Source organism: Panulirus ornatus, chromosome 29, assembly GCF_036320965.1.
Source record: "Panulirus ornatus isolate Po-2019 chromosome 29, ASM3632096v1, whole genome shotgun sequence".
NCBI classification, from domain to species: Eukaryota; Metazoa; Arthropoda; class Malacostraca; order Decapoda; family Palinuridae; genus Panulirus; species Panulirus ornatus.
In genome coordinates, this window is record NC_092252.1 from 20,684,465 (window position 1) to 20,701,961 (window position 17,497).

The 17,497-nt window shown below is 40.8% G+C and overlaps 1 protein-coding gene across 1 annotated transcript in view; it reads left to right on the plus strand.

Annotated features, from left to right (window-relative positions):
- Positions 1-17,497, plus strand: part of Gdap2 (ganglioside induced differentiation associated protein 2) — a 695,029-nt gene that overhangs the window by 526,622 nt on the left and 150,910 nt on the right. The window contains exon 9 of the mRNA XM_071679390.1: positions 15,078-15,231. Coding sequence (XP_071535491.1) covers positions 15,078-15,231 — 154 coding nt within the window. The remainder of the gene's footprint in view (positions 1-15,077; positions 15,232-17,497) is intronic.

The window sequence follows — 17,497 nt, forward strand, 5'->3', positions numbered from 1 at the left end:
GAGGATTAGCGGATTGCTTGCATAGTGCCATTGTACAAAGGTAAAGGGGATAAAAGTGAGTGCTCAAATTACAGAGGTATAAGTTTGTTAAGTATTCCTGGGAAATTATATGGGAAGGTATTGATTGAGAGGGTGAAGACATGTACAGAGCATCAGACTGGGGAAGAGCAGTGTGGTTTCAGAAGTGGTAATGGATGTTTGGATCAGGTGTTTGCTTTGAAGAATGTATGTGAGAAATACTTAGGAAATCAAATGGACTTGTATGTAGCATTTATGGATCTGGAGAAGGCATTTGACAGAGTTGATAGTGATGCTCTGTGGTAGGTATTATGAATATATAGTGTGGGAGGCATGTTGTTAGAAGCAGTGAAAAGTTTTTATCAAGGATTTAATGCATATGTAGGTGTGGGAAGAGAGGAAAGTGATTGGTTCTCAGTGAATATAGGTTTGCGGCAGGGGTGTGTAATGTCTCCATGATTGTTTAATTTGTTTATGGATGGGTTGATTAGGGAGATGAATGCAAGAGTTTTGGAAGGAGGGCAAGTATGCAGTCTGCTGTGGATGAGAGAGCTTGGGAAGTGAGTCAGTTGTTGTTCGCTGATGATAAAGTGCTGGTGGCTGATTCGGATGAGAAATTGCAGAAGCTGGTGATTGAGTTTAGTAAAGTGTGTGAAAGAAGAAAGCTGAGAATAAATGTGAATAAGAGCAAGGTAATTAGGTACAGTAGGGTTGAGGGACAAGGCAGTTTGGAGGTAAGTTTGAATGGAGAAAAACTGGAGGAAGTGAGGTGTTTTAGATATCTGGGAGCGGATTTGGCAGCTGATGGAACCATGGAAGCGGAAGTGAATCACTGGGTGGGGAGGGGGGAAAAGTTCTGGGAGCTTTGAAAAATGTGTGGATGTCGAGAACATTATCTCAGAAAGCAAAAATGGGTATGTTTGAAGGAAGAGTCGTTACAACAATGTTATATTGTTACGAGGCTTGGGCTATAGATTGAGGAGTGTGGAGGAGGGTGGATGTGCTGGAAAAGAGATGTTTGAGGACAATATGTGGTGTGAGGTGGTTTGATCGAGTAAGTAATGAAAGGGTAAGAGATGTGTGGTAGTAAAAAGAGTCTGGTTGAGAGAGCAAAAGAGGGTGTTTTGAAATTGTTTGGTCACATTGAGAGAATGAGTGAGGAAAGATTGAGAAAGAGGATATATGTGTCAGAGATGGGGGGGAACGAGTAGAAGTGGGAGACCAAATTGGAGGCGGAAAGATGGAGTGAAAAAGATTTTGAGTGATCGGGGCCTGAACATGCAGGAGGGTAAAAGGCGTGAAAGGAATAGAGTGAATTCTAATGATGTGGTATGCTGGGATTGACGTGCTGTCAATGGATTGAACCAGGACATGTGAAGCGTCTGGGGTAACCCATGGAAAGTTTTGTGGTGCCTGGACGTGGAAAGGGAGCTGTGGTTTCGGTGCATTATACAAGACAGCTAGAGACTGAGTGTGAACGAATGTGGCCTTTGTTGTCTTTTCCTTGTGCTACGTTGCGCCCATGCCCGGGGTGGGGTTGTCATTTCATGTGTGGCAGGTTGATGACGGGAATGAATAAAGACAGACAGTATGAATTATGTACATGTGTATATATGTATATGTCTGTGTGTGTATATGTATGTATACATTGAGATGTATAGGTATGTATATTTGCGTGTGTGGACATGTATGTATATACATGTGTATGTAGGTGGGTTGAGCCATTCTTTCGTCTGTTTCCTTGTGCTACTTCACTAACACGGAATACAGCGACAAAAAGAGAGATATACATAAGTATACGTATGTAAGTAGCAGAGACGGCCAGAGAGCGTTATTGGATTACGTGTTAATTGATAGGTGCGCGAAAGAGAGACTTTTGGATGTCATTGTGCTGAGAGGTGCAACTGGAGGGATGTCTGATCATTATCTTTTGGAGGTGAAGGTGAAGATTTGTAGCGGTTTTCAGAAAAGAACAGAGAATGTTGGGGTGAAAAGAGTGGTGAGAGTAAGTGAGCTTGGGAAGGAGACTTGTGTGAGGAAGTACCAGGAGAGACTGAGTACAGAATGGAAAAAGGTGAGAACAAAGGAGGTAAGGGGAGTGGGGTAGGAATGGGATGTATTTAGGGAAGCAGTGATGGCTTGTGCAAAAGATGCTTGTGGCATGAGAAGCATGGTAGGTGGGCAGATTAGAAAGGGTAGTGAGTGGTGGGATGAAGAAGTAAGATTATTTGTAAAAGAGAATAGAGAGGCATTTGGACAATTTTTAAAGGGAAATAATGCAAATGACTGGGAGATGTATAAAAGAAAGAGGCAGGAGGTCAAGAGAAAGGTGCAAAAGGTGAAAAAGAGGGCAAATGAGAGTTGGGATGAGAGTGTATCATTAGATTTTAGGGAGAATGAAAAGATCTTTTGGAAGGAGGTAAATAAAGTGCGTAAGACAAGGGAACAAATGAGAACTTCAGTGAAGGGGGCTAATGGGGAGGTGATAACAAGTAGTGGTGATGTGAGAAGGAGATGGAGTGAGTATTTTGAAGTTTTGTTGAATGCATTTGATGATAGAGTAGCAGATATAGGGTGTTTTGGTCATGGTGGTATGCAAAGTGAGAGGGTTAGGGAAAATGATTTGGTAAACAGAGAAGAGGTAGTAAAGCTTTAAGGAAGATGAATGCTGGTAAGGCAGTGGGTTTGGATGGTATTGCAGTGGAATTTGTTAAAAAAGGGGGTGACTGTATTGTAGACTGGTTGGTAAGGTTATTCAATGTATGTATGACTCATGGTGAGGTGCCTGAAGATTGGCAGAATGCTTGCATAGTGCCATTGTACAAAGGCAAAGGCGATAAAGGTGAGTGCTCAAATTGCAGAGGCATAAGTTTGTTGAGTATTCCTGGGAGGGTATTGATTGAGAGGGTGAAGGCATGTACAGAGCATCAGACTGGGGAAGAGCAGTGTGGTGTCAGAAGTGGTAGAGGATGTGTGGATCAGGTGTTTGCTTTGAAGAATGTATGTGAGAAATACTTACGAAAGCAAATGGATTTATATGTAGCATTTATGGATCTGGAGAAGGCATATGACAGAGTTGATGGAGATGCTCTTTGGAAGGTATTAAGAATATTTGGTGTGGGAGGCAAGTTGTTAGAAGCAGTGAAAAGTTTTTATCAAGGATGTAAGGCATGTGTATGAGTAGGAAGAGAGGAAAGTGATTGGTTCTCATTGAATGTTGGATTGCGGCACGGGTGCGTGATGTCTCCATGGTTGTTTAATTTGTTTATGGATGGGTTGGTTAGGGAGGTAAATGCAAGAGTTTTGGAAAGAGGGGCAAGTATGCAGTCTGTTGTGGATGAGAGAGCTTGGGAAGTGAGTCAGTTGTTTTCTCTGATGATACAGCGCTGGTGGCTGATTTGGGTGAGAAACTGCAGAAGCTGTTGACTGAGTTTAGTAAAGTGTGTGAAAAATGAAACCTGAGAGTGAATGTGAATAAGAGCAAGATTATTAGGTACAGTAGGGTTGAGGGACAAGTCAATTGGGTGGTATGTTTGAATGGAGAAAAACTTTAGGAAGTGAAGTGTTTTAGATATCTGGGAGTGGATTTGGCAGCGGATGGAACCATGGAAGTAGAAGTGAATCATAAGGTGGGGGAGGGGACGAAAGTTCTAGGAGCTTTGAAAAATGTGTGGAAGTCAAGAACATTATCTGGGAAAGCAAAAATGGGTATGTTTGAAGGAATAGTGGTTCCAACAATGTTGTATGGTTGCCAGGCGTGGGCTATAGATAGAGTTGTGCGGAGGAGGGAGGATGTTCTGGAAATGTGATGACCAAGAGGATATATGTGTCGGAGGTGGAGGGAACGAGGAGAAGTGGGAGACCAAATTGGAGGTGGAAAGATGGAGTGAAAAAGATTTTGAGTGATTGGGTCCTGAACATGTAGGAGGGTGAAAGGCATGTAAGGAACTGAGTGAATTGGAACGATGTGGTAACTGGGGTTGACGTGCTGTCAGTGGATTGAACCAGGGAATGTGAAGTGTCTGGGGAAAGTCTTGTGGGGCCTGGATGTGGAAAGGGAGCTATGGTTTCGGTGCCATGAAAATGACACTTGACATGAAAATTTCATGTGCCATGAAATGGCACCCCCCTCCTCCCGTGCTTGCACAAGGTAGTGGTAGGAAAAGACAATGAAGGCCTGATTCGTTCACGCTCAGTCTCTAGCTGTCATAAAAACCAAAGCTCCCTTTCCACATCCAGGCCCCACAAAACATTTTATGGGTTACCCCAGACTCTTCACATGCCCTGATTCAATCCATTGACAGCACGTCGACCCTGGCATACCTCATCGTTCCAATTCATTCTATTCCTTGCAAGCCTTTCACCCTCCTTTATGTTCAGGCCCTGATCGTTCAAAATCATTTTCACTCCATATTTCCACCTCCAATTTGGTCTACCACTTCTCCTCGTTCCCTCCACCTCTAACAGATATATCCTCTTTGTCAATCTTTCCTCACTCATTCTCTCCATGTGATCAAACCATTTCAATACACCCTCTTCTGTTCTGTCAACCACACTTTTTTATTTCCACACATCTTCCTTATCCTTTCTTTACTTTCTCGATCAAACCACCTCACACCACATATTGTCCTCAAACGTTTCATTTCCAACACATCCACCCTCCTCCACACAACCCTATCTATAGCCCATGCCTCACACCCACATAACATTGTTTGAACCACTATTCCTTTAAACATACCCATTTTTGCTCTGAGATGCTGTTTTCGCCTTCCACACATCTTCAACGTTACCAGAACCTTCGCCCCCTCCCCACCCTGTCATTCACTTCCACTTCCATGGTTCCATCTGCTGCTAAATCCACTCCCAGATATCTAAAGCACTACACTTCCTCCAGTTTTTCTCCATTCAAACTTACCTCCCAATTAACTTGTCTCTCAACCCTACTAAACCTAATAACCTTGCTCTTATTCACATTTACTCTCAGCTTTCTTCTTTCATACACTTTACCAAGATGTTTTGAAAGGAGGTAAATAAAGTGCATAAGACAAGAGAGAAAATGGGAACATCATTGAGCGGGGCAAATGGGGAGGTAATAAATAGTGATGAAGTTAGAAGGAGACAGAGTAAATATTTTGAAGGTTTGTTCAATGTGTTTGATGATAGAGTGGCAGATATAGGGTGTTTTGGTTGGGGTTGTGTGGCAAGGCGGCGGGTTTGGATGGTGTTGCAATGAAATTTTCAAAAAAGAGGGTGTCTGATTGTAGATTGGTTGTATGGATTATGGTGAAGTGCCTAAGGATTGGCAGTGCATGTATAGTGCCATTGTACAAAGGCAAAGGGGACAAAAGTGAGTTCAAATTACAGGGGCATAAGTTTGTTGAGTTTTCCTGGGAAATTATATGGGAGGGTATTGATTGAGAGGGTGAAAGCATGTATAGACCATCAGATTGGAGAAGAGTAGTTTGGTTTCAGAAGTGGTAGAGGATGTCTGGATAAGGTGTTTGCTTAGAAGAATGTATGTGAGAAATACTTAAAAAACAGATGGATTTGTATGTAGCATTTATGGATCTGGAGAAGGTATATGATAGGGTGGATAGAGATACTTTGTGGAAGGTTTTAAGAGTATATGGTGTGGGAGGTAAGTTTCTAGAAGCAGTGAAAAGTTTTTACCAAGAGTGTAAGACATGTGTACGAGTAGGAAGACAGGAAAATGATCAGCTCCCAGTGAATGTTGGTTTGCAGCAGAGGTGCATGATGTCTCCATGGTAGTTTACTTTGTTTATGGATGGGGTTGTTAGGGAGGTGAATGCAAGAGTTTTGGAGAGGGGGAAGTATGCAGTCTGTTGTGGATGAGAGGGCATGGGAAGTGAGTCAGTTGTTGTTTGCTGATGATATAGCTCTGGTGGCTGATTGGGTGAGAAACTGTAGAAGCTGGTGGTTGAGTTTGGTAAAGTGTGTGAAAGAAGCAAGTTGAGAGTAAATGTGAATAAGAGCAAGGTTATAAGGTTCAGTAGGGTTAAGGGACAAGTTAATCGGGAGGTAACTTTGAATGGAGAAAAACTGGAGGAAGTGAAGTGTTTTATTGGATGGAACCATGGAAGTGTAAGTGAGTCACAGAGTGAGGGAGGGAGCTTTGGTTCTGGGAAGGTTGAAGAATATGTGGAAGGTGAGGACGTTATCTCAGAGAGCAAAAATGGGTATGTTTAAAGGAACAGTAGTTCCAGCAATGTTATATGGTTGTGAGGCATGGGCTATAGATAGGGTTGTGCGGAGGAGGGCAGATGTGTTGGAAATGAAATGTTTGAGGACAATATGTGGTGTGAGATGGTTTGATCAAGTAAGTAATGAAAGGGTGAGAGAGATGTGTGGAAATAAAAATAGTGTGTTTGAGAGAGCAGAATAGAGTGTGTTGAAATGCTTTTGGACACATGGAGAGAATGAGTGAGGAAAGATTGACAAAGAGATACATGTGTCAGAGGTGGATATTTGTGTCAGAGGTATAGGGAAGGAGAAGTGGGAGACCAAATTGGTGGTGGAAGGATAGAGTGAAAAAGATTTTGAGCAATCAGAGCGTGAACATATAAGAGAGTGAAAGGCGTGCAAGGAATAGTGAATTAGAACGATGTGGTATACTGGTGTCGACGTGCTGTCAGTGAATTGAAGCAGGGCATGTGAAGCGTCTGGGGTAAACCATGGAAAGTTTTGTGGGGCCAGGATGTGGAAAGGAAGCTGTGGTTTCAGTGCATTACACATGACATCTAGAGGCTGAATGTGAATGAATGTGGCTTTTTTTGTCTGTTCATGGCTCTGGCTTGCTGGAGGGGATGGATGCTATTTCATGTGTGGCTGGGTGGTGATGGGAATGGATGAAGGCAGCAAGTATGGATATGTACATGTGTATATATGTATATGTCTGTGTATGTATATGTTGAAATGTATAGGTACATATATGTGCATATGTGGGCGTTTATGTATATACATGCATATGTGGGTGTGTTCAGCCATTATTTTGTCTGTTTCCTTGCGCTACCTCGCTTACACGGGAGACAGCGACTAAGTATGATAATAATAATAATAATGATAATAGTGATTAAAAAAATATCTGATCATTATTTTGTAGAGGTGAAGGTGAAGATTTGTAGAGGTTTTCAGAAAAGAAGAATGTTGGGGTGAAAAAAGTGATGAGAGTAAGTGAGATTGGAAAGGAGACTTATGTGAAGAAGTACCAGGAGAGATTGAGTGTAGAATGGAAAAAGGTGAGAGCAAATGATGTAAGGGGAGTGGGGGAGGAATTGCATGTATTTAGGGAAGCAGTGATGGCTTGTGCCAAAGATGCCTGTGGCATGAGAAAGGTGGGAGGTGGGCAGATTAGAAAGGGTAGTGAGTGGTGGGATGAAGAAGTAAGATTGTTAGTGAAAGAGAAGAGAGAGGCATTTAGATGGTTTTTGCAGGGAAATAGTGGAAATGACCTGGAATGTATAAAAGAAAGAGGCAGGAGGTCAAGAGAAAGGTGCAAGAGGTGAAAAAGAGGGCAAATGAGAGTTGGGGTGAGATAGTATCGTAAAATTTTAGGGAGATTAAGAAGATGTTTTGGAAGGAGGTAAATAAAGTGCATAAGACAAGAGAACAAATGGGAACATTAGTGAAGGGGACTAATGGAGAGGTAATAACAAATAGTGGTGAAGCGGGAGGGAGATGGAGTGAGTATTTTGAAGGTTTGTTGAATGTGTTTGATGATAGAGTGGTAGATATAGGGTGTTTTTGAGGTGTTGTACGAAGTGGGTGGGTCAGGGAGAATGGTTTAGTAAACAGAGAAGAGAGTAGTGAAAGCTTTGCGGAAGGTGAAAGCTAGCAGGGCAGTGGGTTTGGATGGTACTGCTATGGAATTTGTTAAAAAAGGGGGTGACTGTGTTGTTGGCTGGTTGGTGAGGACATTCAGTGTATGTATGGTTCACAGTGAGGTGCCTGGGGATTGGCGGAATGCATGCATAGTGCCATTGTACAAAGGCAAAGGGGAAAAAGGTGAGTGTTCAAATTACAGAGGTATAAGTTTGTTGAGTATTCCAGGGAGATTACATGGTAGGGTAGTGATTGAGAGGGTGAAGGCATGTACAGAGCATCAGATTGGGGAAGAGCAGTATGGTTTCAGAGGTGGTAGAGGATGTGTGGATCAGGTGGTTGCTTTGAAGAATGTAGATGAGAAATACTTAGAAAAACAAATGGATTTGTATGTGGCATTTATGGATCTGGAGAAGGCATATGATAGAGTTGATAGAGATGCTCTGTTGAAGGTATTGAGAATATATGGTGTGGGAGGTAAGTTACTAGAAGCAGTGAAAAGTTTTTATCGAGGATGTAAGGCATGTGTACGAGCAGGAAGAGAGGAAATAGATTATTTCCCAGTGAATGTCACTTTGTGGCAGGGGTGTATGTTGTCTCCATGGTTGTTTAATTTGTTTATGGAAGGGTCATTAGGGAGGTGAATGCAAGAGTTTTGGAGAGAGGGGCAAGTATGCAGTCTGTTGTGGATGAGAGACCTTGGGAAGTGAGTCACTTGTTGTTTGCTGATGATACAGCACTAGTGGCCGATTCGGATGAGAAACTGCAGAAGCTGGTGACTGAGTTTGGTAAAGTATGTGAAAGAAGAAAGCTTAGAGTATATGTGAATAAGAGCAAGGTTATTAGGTTCAGTAGGGTTGAGGGACAAGTCAATTGGGAGGTAAGTTTGAATAGAGAAAGACTGGAGGAAGTGAAGTGTTTTAGATATCTGGGAGTGGATTTGGCAGCAGATGGAACCATGGAAGCGGAAGTGAGTCACGAGGTGGGGGAGGGGGCGAAGGTTCTGGGAGCGTTGAAGAATGTGTGGAAGGCGAGAATGTTATCTTAGAGAGCAAAAATGGGTATGTTTGAAGGAATAGTGATTCCAACAATGTTATATGGTTGTGAGGCATGGGCTATAGATGTGGTTGTGCAGAGGAGGGTGGATGTGTTGGAAATGAAATGTTTAAGGACAATATGTGGTGTGGTGTGAGGTGGTTTGATTGAGTAAGTAATGAATAGGTAAGAGAGATGTGTGGTGATAAAAAGAGTGTGGTTGAGAGAGCAGAGGAGGGTGTGTTGAAATGGTTTGGTCACGTATAGAGAATGAAAGGGGAAAGATTGACGAAGAGGATATATGTGTCAGAGGTAGAGGGAATGAGAAGAAGTGGGAGACCAAATTAGAGGTGGAAGGATGGAGTGAAAAGGATTTTGAGATAATGGGGACTGAACATGCAGGAGGGTGAAAGGTGTGCAAGGAATTGAGTGAATTGGAACAATGTGGTATACTGTGATCGACGTGCTGTCAATGGATTGTACCAGGGCATGTGAAGCATCTGATGTAAACCATGGAAAGTGTTGTGGGGCCTGGTTGTGGAAAGGGAGCTGTGGTTTCAGTGCATTAAACATGACAGCTAGAAACTGAGTGTGAATGAATGTGGCCTTTTTGTCTTTTCCTAGCACTACCTCTCGCACACCTAGGAGTTGAGGGATGCTTTTTCATGTGTGGCAGGATGGCAACAGGAATGGATGAAGGCATCAAGTATGAATATGTACATGTGTATATATGTATATGTCTGTGTATGTGTATGTATGGATACGTTGAAATATATAGTCATGTATATGTGCATGTGTGGGCGTGTATGTATATACATGTGTATGTGGGTGGGTTTGGACTATTCTTTCGTCTGTTTCCTTGCGCTACCTTGCTAACGTGGGAGATGGCGATTAAGTATATAAAATGAATAAAGTAATATAAAGTTCGAAATCATTAAAATGAGATGAATGAATTTTCATTACAAAATTGTAAATAGAACATTTTAGAAGAATTTAGTTACTTAAGCGAGAGCATCTTTTTCATCCTGAGTTGTTGTCTTCTTCCTTTCCATACTCATGATAGGTGAACTGAAAAAAGAAAAGGTTAATGGGAATCATCATTAAAGGTACAGGCTACTCAAACTGTTAAAGGGACATGACCATGAAAAGTATGCCATTTATTTTTAAAAACATACTGATATATTGATATATTTCATCATGTATGAACTATGATACATAGGTATTCACTTTGTATATCAATATGTTAAACTATAAATGATTTACTATTTTTCCTTCAGACTTGACCACCATTTCTAGCATTAATTTGATAGTGCCAGTAACAGACAAAGAAAGATCACATACATTCTCAAACTGTCATGTGTAATGCACCAAAACCACATTTTGCTCCCCACAACCAGGCCCCACAGACCTTCCCATGGTTTACTATGGCTGCTTCCCATGCCTTGGTTCTGTTCATCGATAGCATGTCAATCCCTGTATGCATATCTTTCCAATTCATTCTGTTTCATTCTTTTGCATGTTCAGGCCCCTGTTACTCAAAATCTTTTTCAATCCATCCTTTCATCTCCAAATTGGTCCACCCCTTCTCTCTGTTCCCTCCAATTCTGTCACATACATTCTATTTGTTAACCTCTCCTCACTCATTCACTCCATTTGTCCAAACCATTGTAGCACACCCTCTTCAGCTCTCTCAACTGCACTCTTTCGAATACCACACCTCTTACTTACCCTTTTATTACTTACTCGATCAAACCACCTCACACCACATATTGTCCAACAAAATTTCATTTTCAGCACATCCATCCTTTGTCTGCACATCTGTAACCCATGTCTGTTATCCATATGATATGGCTGGGATTACTATACCTTTAAACATAACCATTTTTGCCTTCCAAATAATGACCTCTGTTTCCACACATTCAACAGTGCTACTAGAACCCTCTTCCCCTTGCCTACCTGATGACTCGCTCCTGCTTTCATAGTTCCATTTGCTGCCATGTTAACTCTCAGGTATCTAAAACACTTCACTCCCTTCAACTTTTCTCCATTCAAACTCACACCCCATCAAACCTGTTCCTCAATCCTGCTAAACCTAAAAACCTTGCTTTTATATGCAAATACTCTTAACTTCCTCTTTTCACACTCTGTTCTAATTGCAGTTACCAATTTCTGCAGTGTCTCTCACAAAACAGCCACCAGTGCTATATCATCAGAACAACTGACTTACCCTAAGCCCCCCTCATACCCTACAGATTACACACTCCCCCAGCTTTCCAAGACTCTTGTATTTACCTTCCTTACCACCCCATCCACAAACAAATTAAACAAGCCTTTGTGAAATCACACACCCCTGCTGCTGATCAACCTTCACATGAAACCACTCGCTCTCTTCTCTTCCTACTTATGCACATACCTTACACTCTGATGAAAATTCACTGTTTGTATAAGCTTTCCTCCTGCACCATATATCCTTGAGACCTTCCTCAGGACTTCCCTATCAGCCCTATAATGTGCTTTCTCCAGATCCATAAATGCCATAAATAAATCCTTCTGGTTCTCTAAGTATTTCTCACACAATTTTTTAAAGCAAAATCTTGATCCACACATCCTCTACCACTTCTGAAACCACACTGTTCCTCCCAAGTCTGGTAATTTGTGCATTACCTCACCCTCTTAATCACTACTCTCTCATGCAACTTATCAGATACACTCAACCAGCTTTTACTTATGTAGTTTCAACACTCACCTTTACACCTCTTGCCTTTATGCATTGGCACTATACATGCATTCTATCTGTTCTCAGGTACCTAACCATGATCCCTATCTATAATGAAAACCCCAAACTAAACAATCAGAAACACACTCACCCACTTTCTAAAGAAATTCAACTGCAATACCATTCACTCCAGCTGCCTTGCCGCCTTGCCACATTTCATCTTATTTAATGCTTTTGCTACCTCTTGTCTTTCGCTAAATCCATGACTCTCTCTGACTTCACATACCAATCCAACCCAAACACCCCACAGTGCTCCCAGAACCTTTGCCTCCTCACTTTCTGTATTACTCACTTCCACTTCCATAGTTTCATTCTCTGCCATTTCCACTCACAGGTATCTATGACACTATACTTCCTCCAAATTTTCTTCTCAAACTCACACCCCAAACTAACCTGTCCCTCTGCCCTGCTAAACTTGATAATTTTTTTTTTCCATTTACTCTCAACTTCCTTTCACACTCTCCCAAAGTAATCACTAACTTCTGTTTCTTACTCAAATCTGCCACCAATTGACTTACTCACAGGCCCCCAAACCCTCTGCAGATGCATACTTGCCCCTCTCTCCAAGACCCTTGCATTTCCCTCCCTCATCACCCCATTTATAAACAAATTAAACAGCCATGGTGATATTACACACCCCCAGCTTCACCAGGAACCTTCTCACTGTTTCTGATACCTTTCCTCTCACACCATACATTCATAAGACCTTCCACAAGGCATCTTTATCAACCCTATGTCATATGCTTTCTCCATCAATGAATGCTACATACAAATCCCTCAGTTTATCTAAGTATATCTCACACATTCTTCAAAGCAAGCACATGGTCCACACATGCTCTGTCACTCCTGAAACCACATTGTTTTTACCTAATCTGATGCTCTTTAAATGCCTTCACCCTCTCAATCACCACTCTCCCATACATCATACCAAGGATACTCAACAAATTTATACTGCTGTAGTTCAAACACCCACCTTTGTTCCCTTTGCCTTTATACATTAGCATTATACGGGCATTCTGCTAATCCTCAGGCACCTCAACATGATCCTTACATAGGCTGAAAATCCTATCAACAACACAATCAACCCTTTCTTGAGAAATTCAACTGCAGCACCATCCACTCCAGTTGCCTTGCTAGATTTCATTTACTCAAGGCTTCACCAGCTCTTTGCTCTTCACCAAATCACTTTCCATAACCCTCTTCCTTTGCATACTTCCGCAACCCAAATGCCCTACATCTTCCACCCTATCATCAAACACATTCAGCAGTTCTTCAAAATACTCACTCCATTTCTTCTTCCTCTCATCCCTACTTGTTACCACTACCCATTTCACCGATGTTCCCATTTGTTCTTTTGTTTTCCTCATACCATTAACCTCCTTGGCACCATACCTTTCCTGAGTGACATCTTCAATTAATTCAGAAGGTCTATCAAGCATATCTACTCACTTCTTTAACACATACATTAAAATTTCATCAGGATCATGAGTCTTATGTGGGTCAAGTTCTTTTAGCATTCTTTAATATCTTTTCTAGATGTCTCAATGATTTCTAGAACCTCCTCCCCATTCTATCTCCTTGGTGTCTTCCACTGTGAGAATACTTTTGAACTTGCTATTCAGTTCCTCACATATCTTTTCATTGTCCTTTGCCATATTTCCTTTTGAATCCACCATCCTGATTAGCTACTTCTTAACTAACAATTGGCTCCTATTAAATTTATGGAATAGCTTTGGATTTTCAGTTACCTTGTCCACAATATTCTCTTTAGGTTTCTTTGTTCCTCTTTTCCTATCCTGCTATAGATGTTCCATGCTTTCTTATACATTGCATATGCAAGCAGGTTAGAATGCCATCTGCTTTATGACATTATTAATTACACCATTCCTTCTTTTTATTGATATTCCCTCTGTTTTTGAGGTTTGAGGTACCCATGCCTCTACTTCATTGTAAACTTCACAGAACCTCTCAGCACAGTGTTTTCTGCCTACTGGATTCTATTTCCCATAATTATTTCTCGCCTCTACATCCTGTCTTGCCTCTTCTCTTATATTGTCATCTTTGCCATAGCTTCAAACATGAGCATTAGACAGTCACTTCTTCCAACTGGTGCATCATATATAATGTTCTCAATATGAGTGAAGATAAGGAATAGTAATGAGGGTGTATCAGTCCCTTTCATCTTAGCATGTTCTGTGATATGCTAGTATAGGAAATTTTCCTGGATACACTCTAAAATTTTGTCTCCTTGATTTCCAACCATGAGAATCCAAATTCCCTCAGTCTGTCTCTTTATAATTGAAATCCCCCATTATCAGTAATTCACCATCTCTTAAGAAGTGAATGTTTCACTGCTTCATTTACCATCCTGATTGTTCTTTTATTATCATTGTGTATTTCTTCTGGTTAGTTGCAATTTTTTTGAGGATTATATACACCCATCCCTTGCTTTATGTAGGGGTTATGTTCTATGAAAACCTTACACAAAGAGAAATCATAGAAAGTCAACTAATAAACAGAGAAAAATTGGATATGTGCAACAGGTTAAGATATAATGCCCCATATGTATTTCAACTAGACTTTCATCATATTAGTACATTAGGAATTGACACAAAGATATTACTGGACATTTGGATGCCATATTAACAAACTCAAACACAGCTGAATGTAGGAAATTACAATAGCAGGTATATCTAAATCGCACAAGTGGCACAGTCCTGCACACAATGTGGTAACTGTAAGAGTTACCTGCTGGCAGGACTTTGGCGTGCTCCACCTAGGACCAGTGCTTGCTCCACCCACCAACCCTCACTGAAGTTTTAGCACACTTTCAACTGCACACATCTGCATAGTAGCAAAACTTGACAGCATAAAAAGAGGTTCTTCACAGAATAGTGAAAACGCATATTGTGATCCCACATAAAGTTAGGGATGGGTTTAGTAATAACACCACTATGCTCTTCTTTCATACATTTGCTATTAAGTATTTTCAGGCTGGGCCATCCTCCACTATTTCTAGAAGCTTCAGGCTCTCTTTTGTGTGTGCAGCATTTGTAAATTGGAGTAAAAATATGGAACATATTTACATACAAGGGAAAGAGACAGGGCAACATGAGCATGAAACTTTCCTCATAGCACACAAACAGTAAGCAAATAGAATTTTTATTAACTTTTAACATAGAGGGCATTAATACATGGTATGCTTATATTTCATCCAAATCACTTTTGACATATTTTTCATTGTAATTTTCTGCAAGGTCTGCAGTGTTATGATGATAATGATGACCTTAATATTTGAGGGTCTCTTGTAACCTCCCTTGAATAAAGAAATTGATATAGATTATGATGTTTTAAGCATGGTACATTCTTAGTCAGATATTTCATTAAGTAACTGTAAACTTTTTGACAGGTATGAGCGTCTGTTGAGGCGAGCCAAAAATGAGGATTTAAGTGAAGTTTCTGGAATTGGTTGTCTGTATCAATGCGGTGTGGATAAGTTTGGACGACCTGTGATCATCTTCATTGGCAAGTGGTTTAAATTCAACGAAATAAATTTGGATAAGGTATGTTGATTCTAGTTTAACAAATTTTTTGCTCTATAATTCTTGTAAAATTTTAGTCAGCTAAAGATGAAAATTCATAATCAGTGATTCAAGAGTTTTCCATTATTTCCAAAAAAGGTGTTTGTTTTTCGTGATAGGTAAGGTACTCTAGTAAGCATATATAAGTTTTGAATTATGACTAATATACAACCTAATATTATATTATGAAGATTTTTTCTACTCAGATTTCTTCCTTAGCAGGCTTCATCTTATAAGTAAAGATATTAGAAGTATGTTTCTCTGTGTTTTGGCTAGCTAAGCCTTGTTGTTTCCTCCCTGTGGGTTCTTGAGCCTCCTTCTGTCACTTTGATAGTCTATCTTGCTCATGCCATGACTGTCCCTTGCGGTGCATCCAGACCTGCATATGTACATACACATTCATATTATAAAATTAAATGAAGCTTGTTAAGAAATACTTGTATAGTATACAGATGATGGATGAATGGAATAAGATGACCCAGGACATGTTTAATGTAAATATCACACATAAATTTGAGAAGCTGTATGACAGAAGAGTATGTCAGTGGAAGGAGAAATTTGTATGCACCACAGTTTGGGTTCAAACACTAGGTAGGGTTTCTGGCCACCTGGTAGGGCATCTGACAACTTTGTTCATGAGGGCCGTAAGAGACGCACACCAGAAATCTAGTACTTTCGTCCGTGCTTCAGCCTCATCTCAGTGCCAGTTGCATGGCTCTGATATGTCACAAATATGTAGATGGAAAGACAGATGTACATACAGAATGGGTTGGATTCGAACCCTGGTTAGAGCATCAAGCCATCTTCACATGAAAGACACACGTACACCAGAAACCTATTTTTATCTTACTTATGCTCTAACCTTATATTGGTGGGGGTAGCATGAACTTTAATCTGTTGGGGCTCCATTGATGCAACAAAGAAGTTAATGGAAAGACAAATGTTTATAAACCACTAATCAGATTTGAACCCTGAGTAGGGCATCTAGCTACCTCAGCCACATGGAGTTTAAAAGACACACCAGAAATCTGGTGTTTTCATATGTGCCACAACCTCATTTTGGTGGGCGCAGCATGGACTTCAATCTGTTGTGGCTCCAATGGTGTGACAAATATGTCAGTGGAAGGATAAATGTATATATGCCATGGGTTGGATATGGACCTTGGGTGGGGCATCCGGCCACCTTTGTCAAATGGAAGGTAAAAGACAATCACCAGAAATCCTGATTTTTCATGTGCCCCAACGACATCTCAACAGGAGTAACATTCATCAGGGACCTTATGGTGCAGAAAGTATGTTGTTAGAAGGACAAATGTAAATACTCTTTGGCTTAGATTCGAACCCTGGGTAGGGCTTCTAGCCACCTTAGCCACACAGGGGTTAAAAAACACAAATGCCTGAAATCTAATATTTTTACGAGTTCATTAACCTCATCTCCTTGAGGATAGCATGGACTTTAATCTATCATGGCTCTGATGCTGTGACAAATATGTCAGTGGTAAGACAAATGTATATACACCATGGATTAGATTTGAACCTTAGGTAGGGCATCCAGCCACCTCAGTCACATGGATATTAAAAGATACACACACCAGAAATCGTGTTTTTATGTGTGGGGGTAACATGGACTTCAGTTTAGCATGATGAGGTAGCTGTAGTACTGAAAAAGATAATCAGAAAGCAAATTGATAACTACTTTCAGATCAAAAACTATCTAGATGAAGGGCAACTTGGTTTTATGGAAAGATCATTTTAACAAACCTCCAGTTCACCAGTTTTGGAGAACTTTTTGCCATGGCTGCCCCATTAAGGAAGTTTGTGGAGGGAATGGACATTAGAGATGTAGATAGATTTAATGAACCTCTTAAAATCCATGAGAGACTGAACTCAGTTATAGACAGAAGAGAAGGGTAACTGGATTGTCTGTATCTGAACTGTGAGAGAGCATTCCAAATTGCATCATGTAGAGGCTGGTAAAGAAACTGAATCTTCAGGCAGGGTAAGGGATAGGTTCTTTCAGTGGATGGATTATTATAGTGGAAGGGAAGAGGGGATGCATGTTAGGGGTGCCTTCTTGAAATGGGTTGAAGTCACCTGTGGTATGCCAAAGGGATCTGTTCTGGGACCACTGCTTTTGTTGTTTTTTGTGATTGATTTACCATAAGGTCTGGACTCCTCCCTGAGTTTGTTTGTTGATGATGCCAAAGTCATGAGAGACATGAAAAGCTATGAGGATTGCATCAACCTA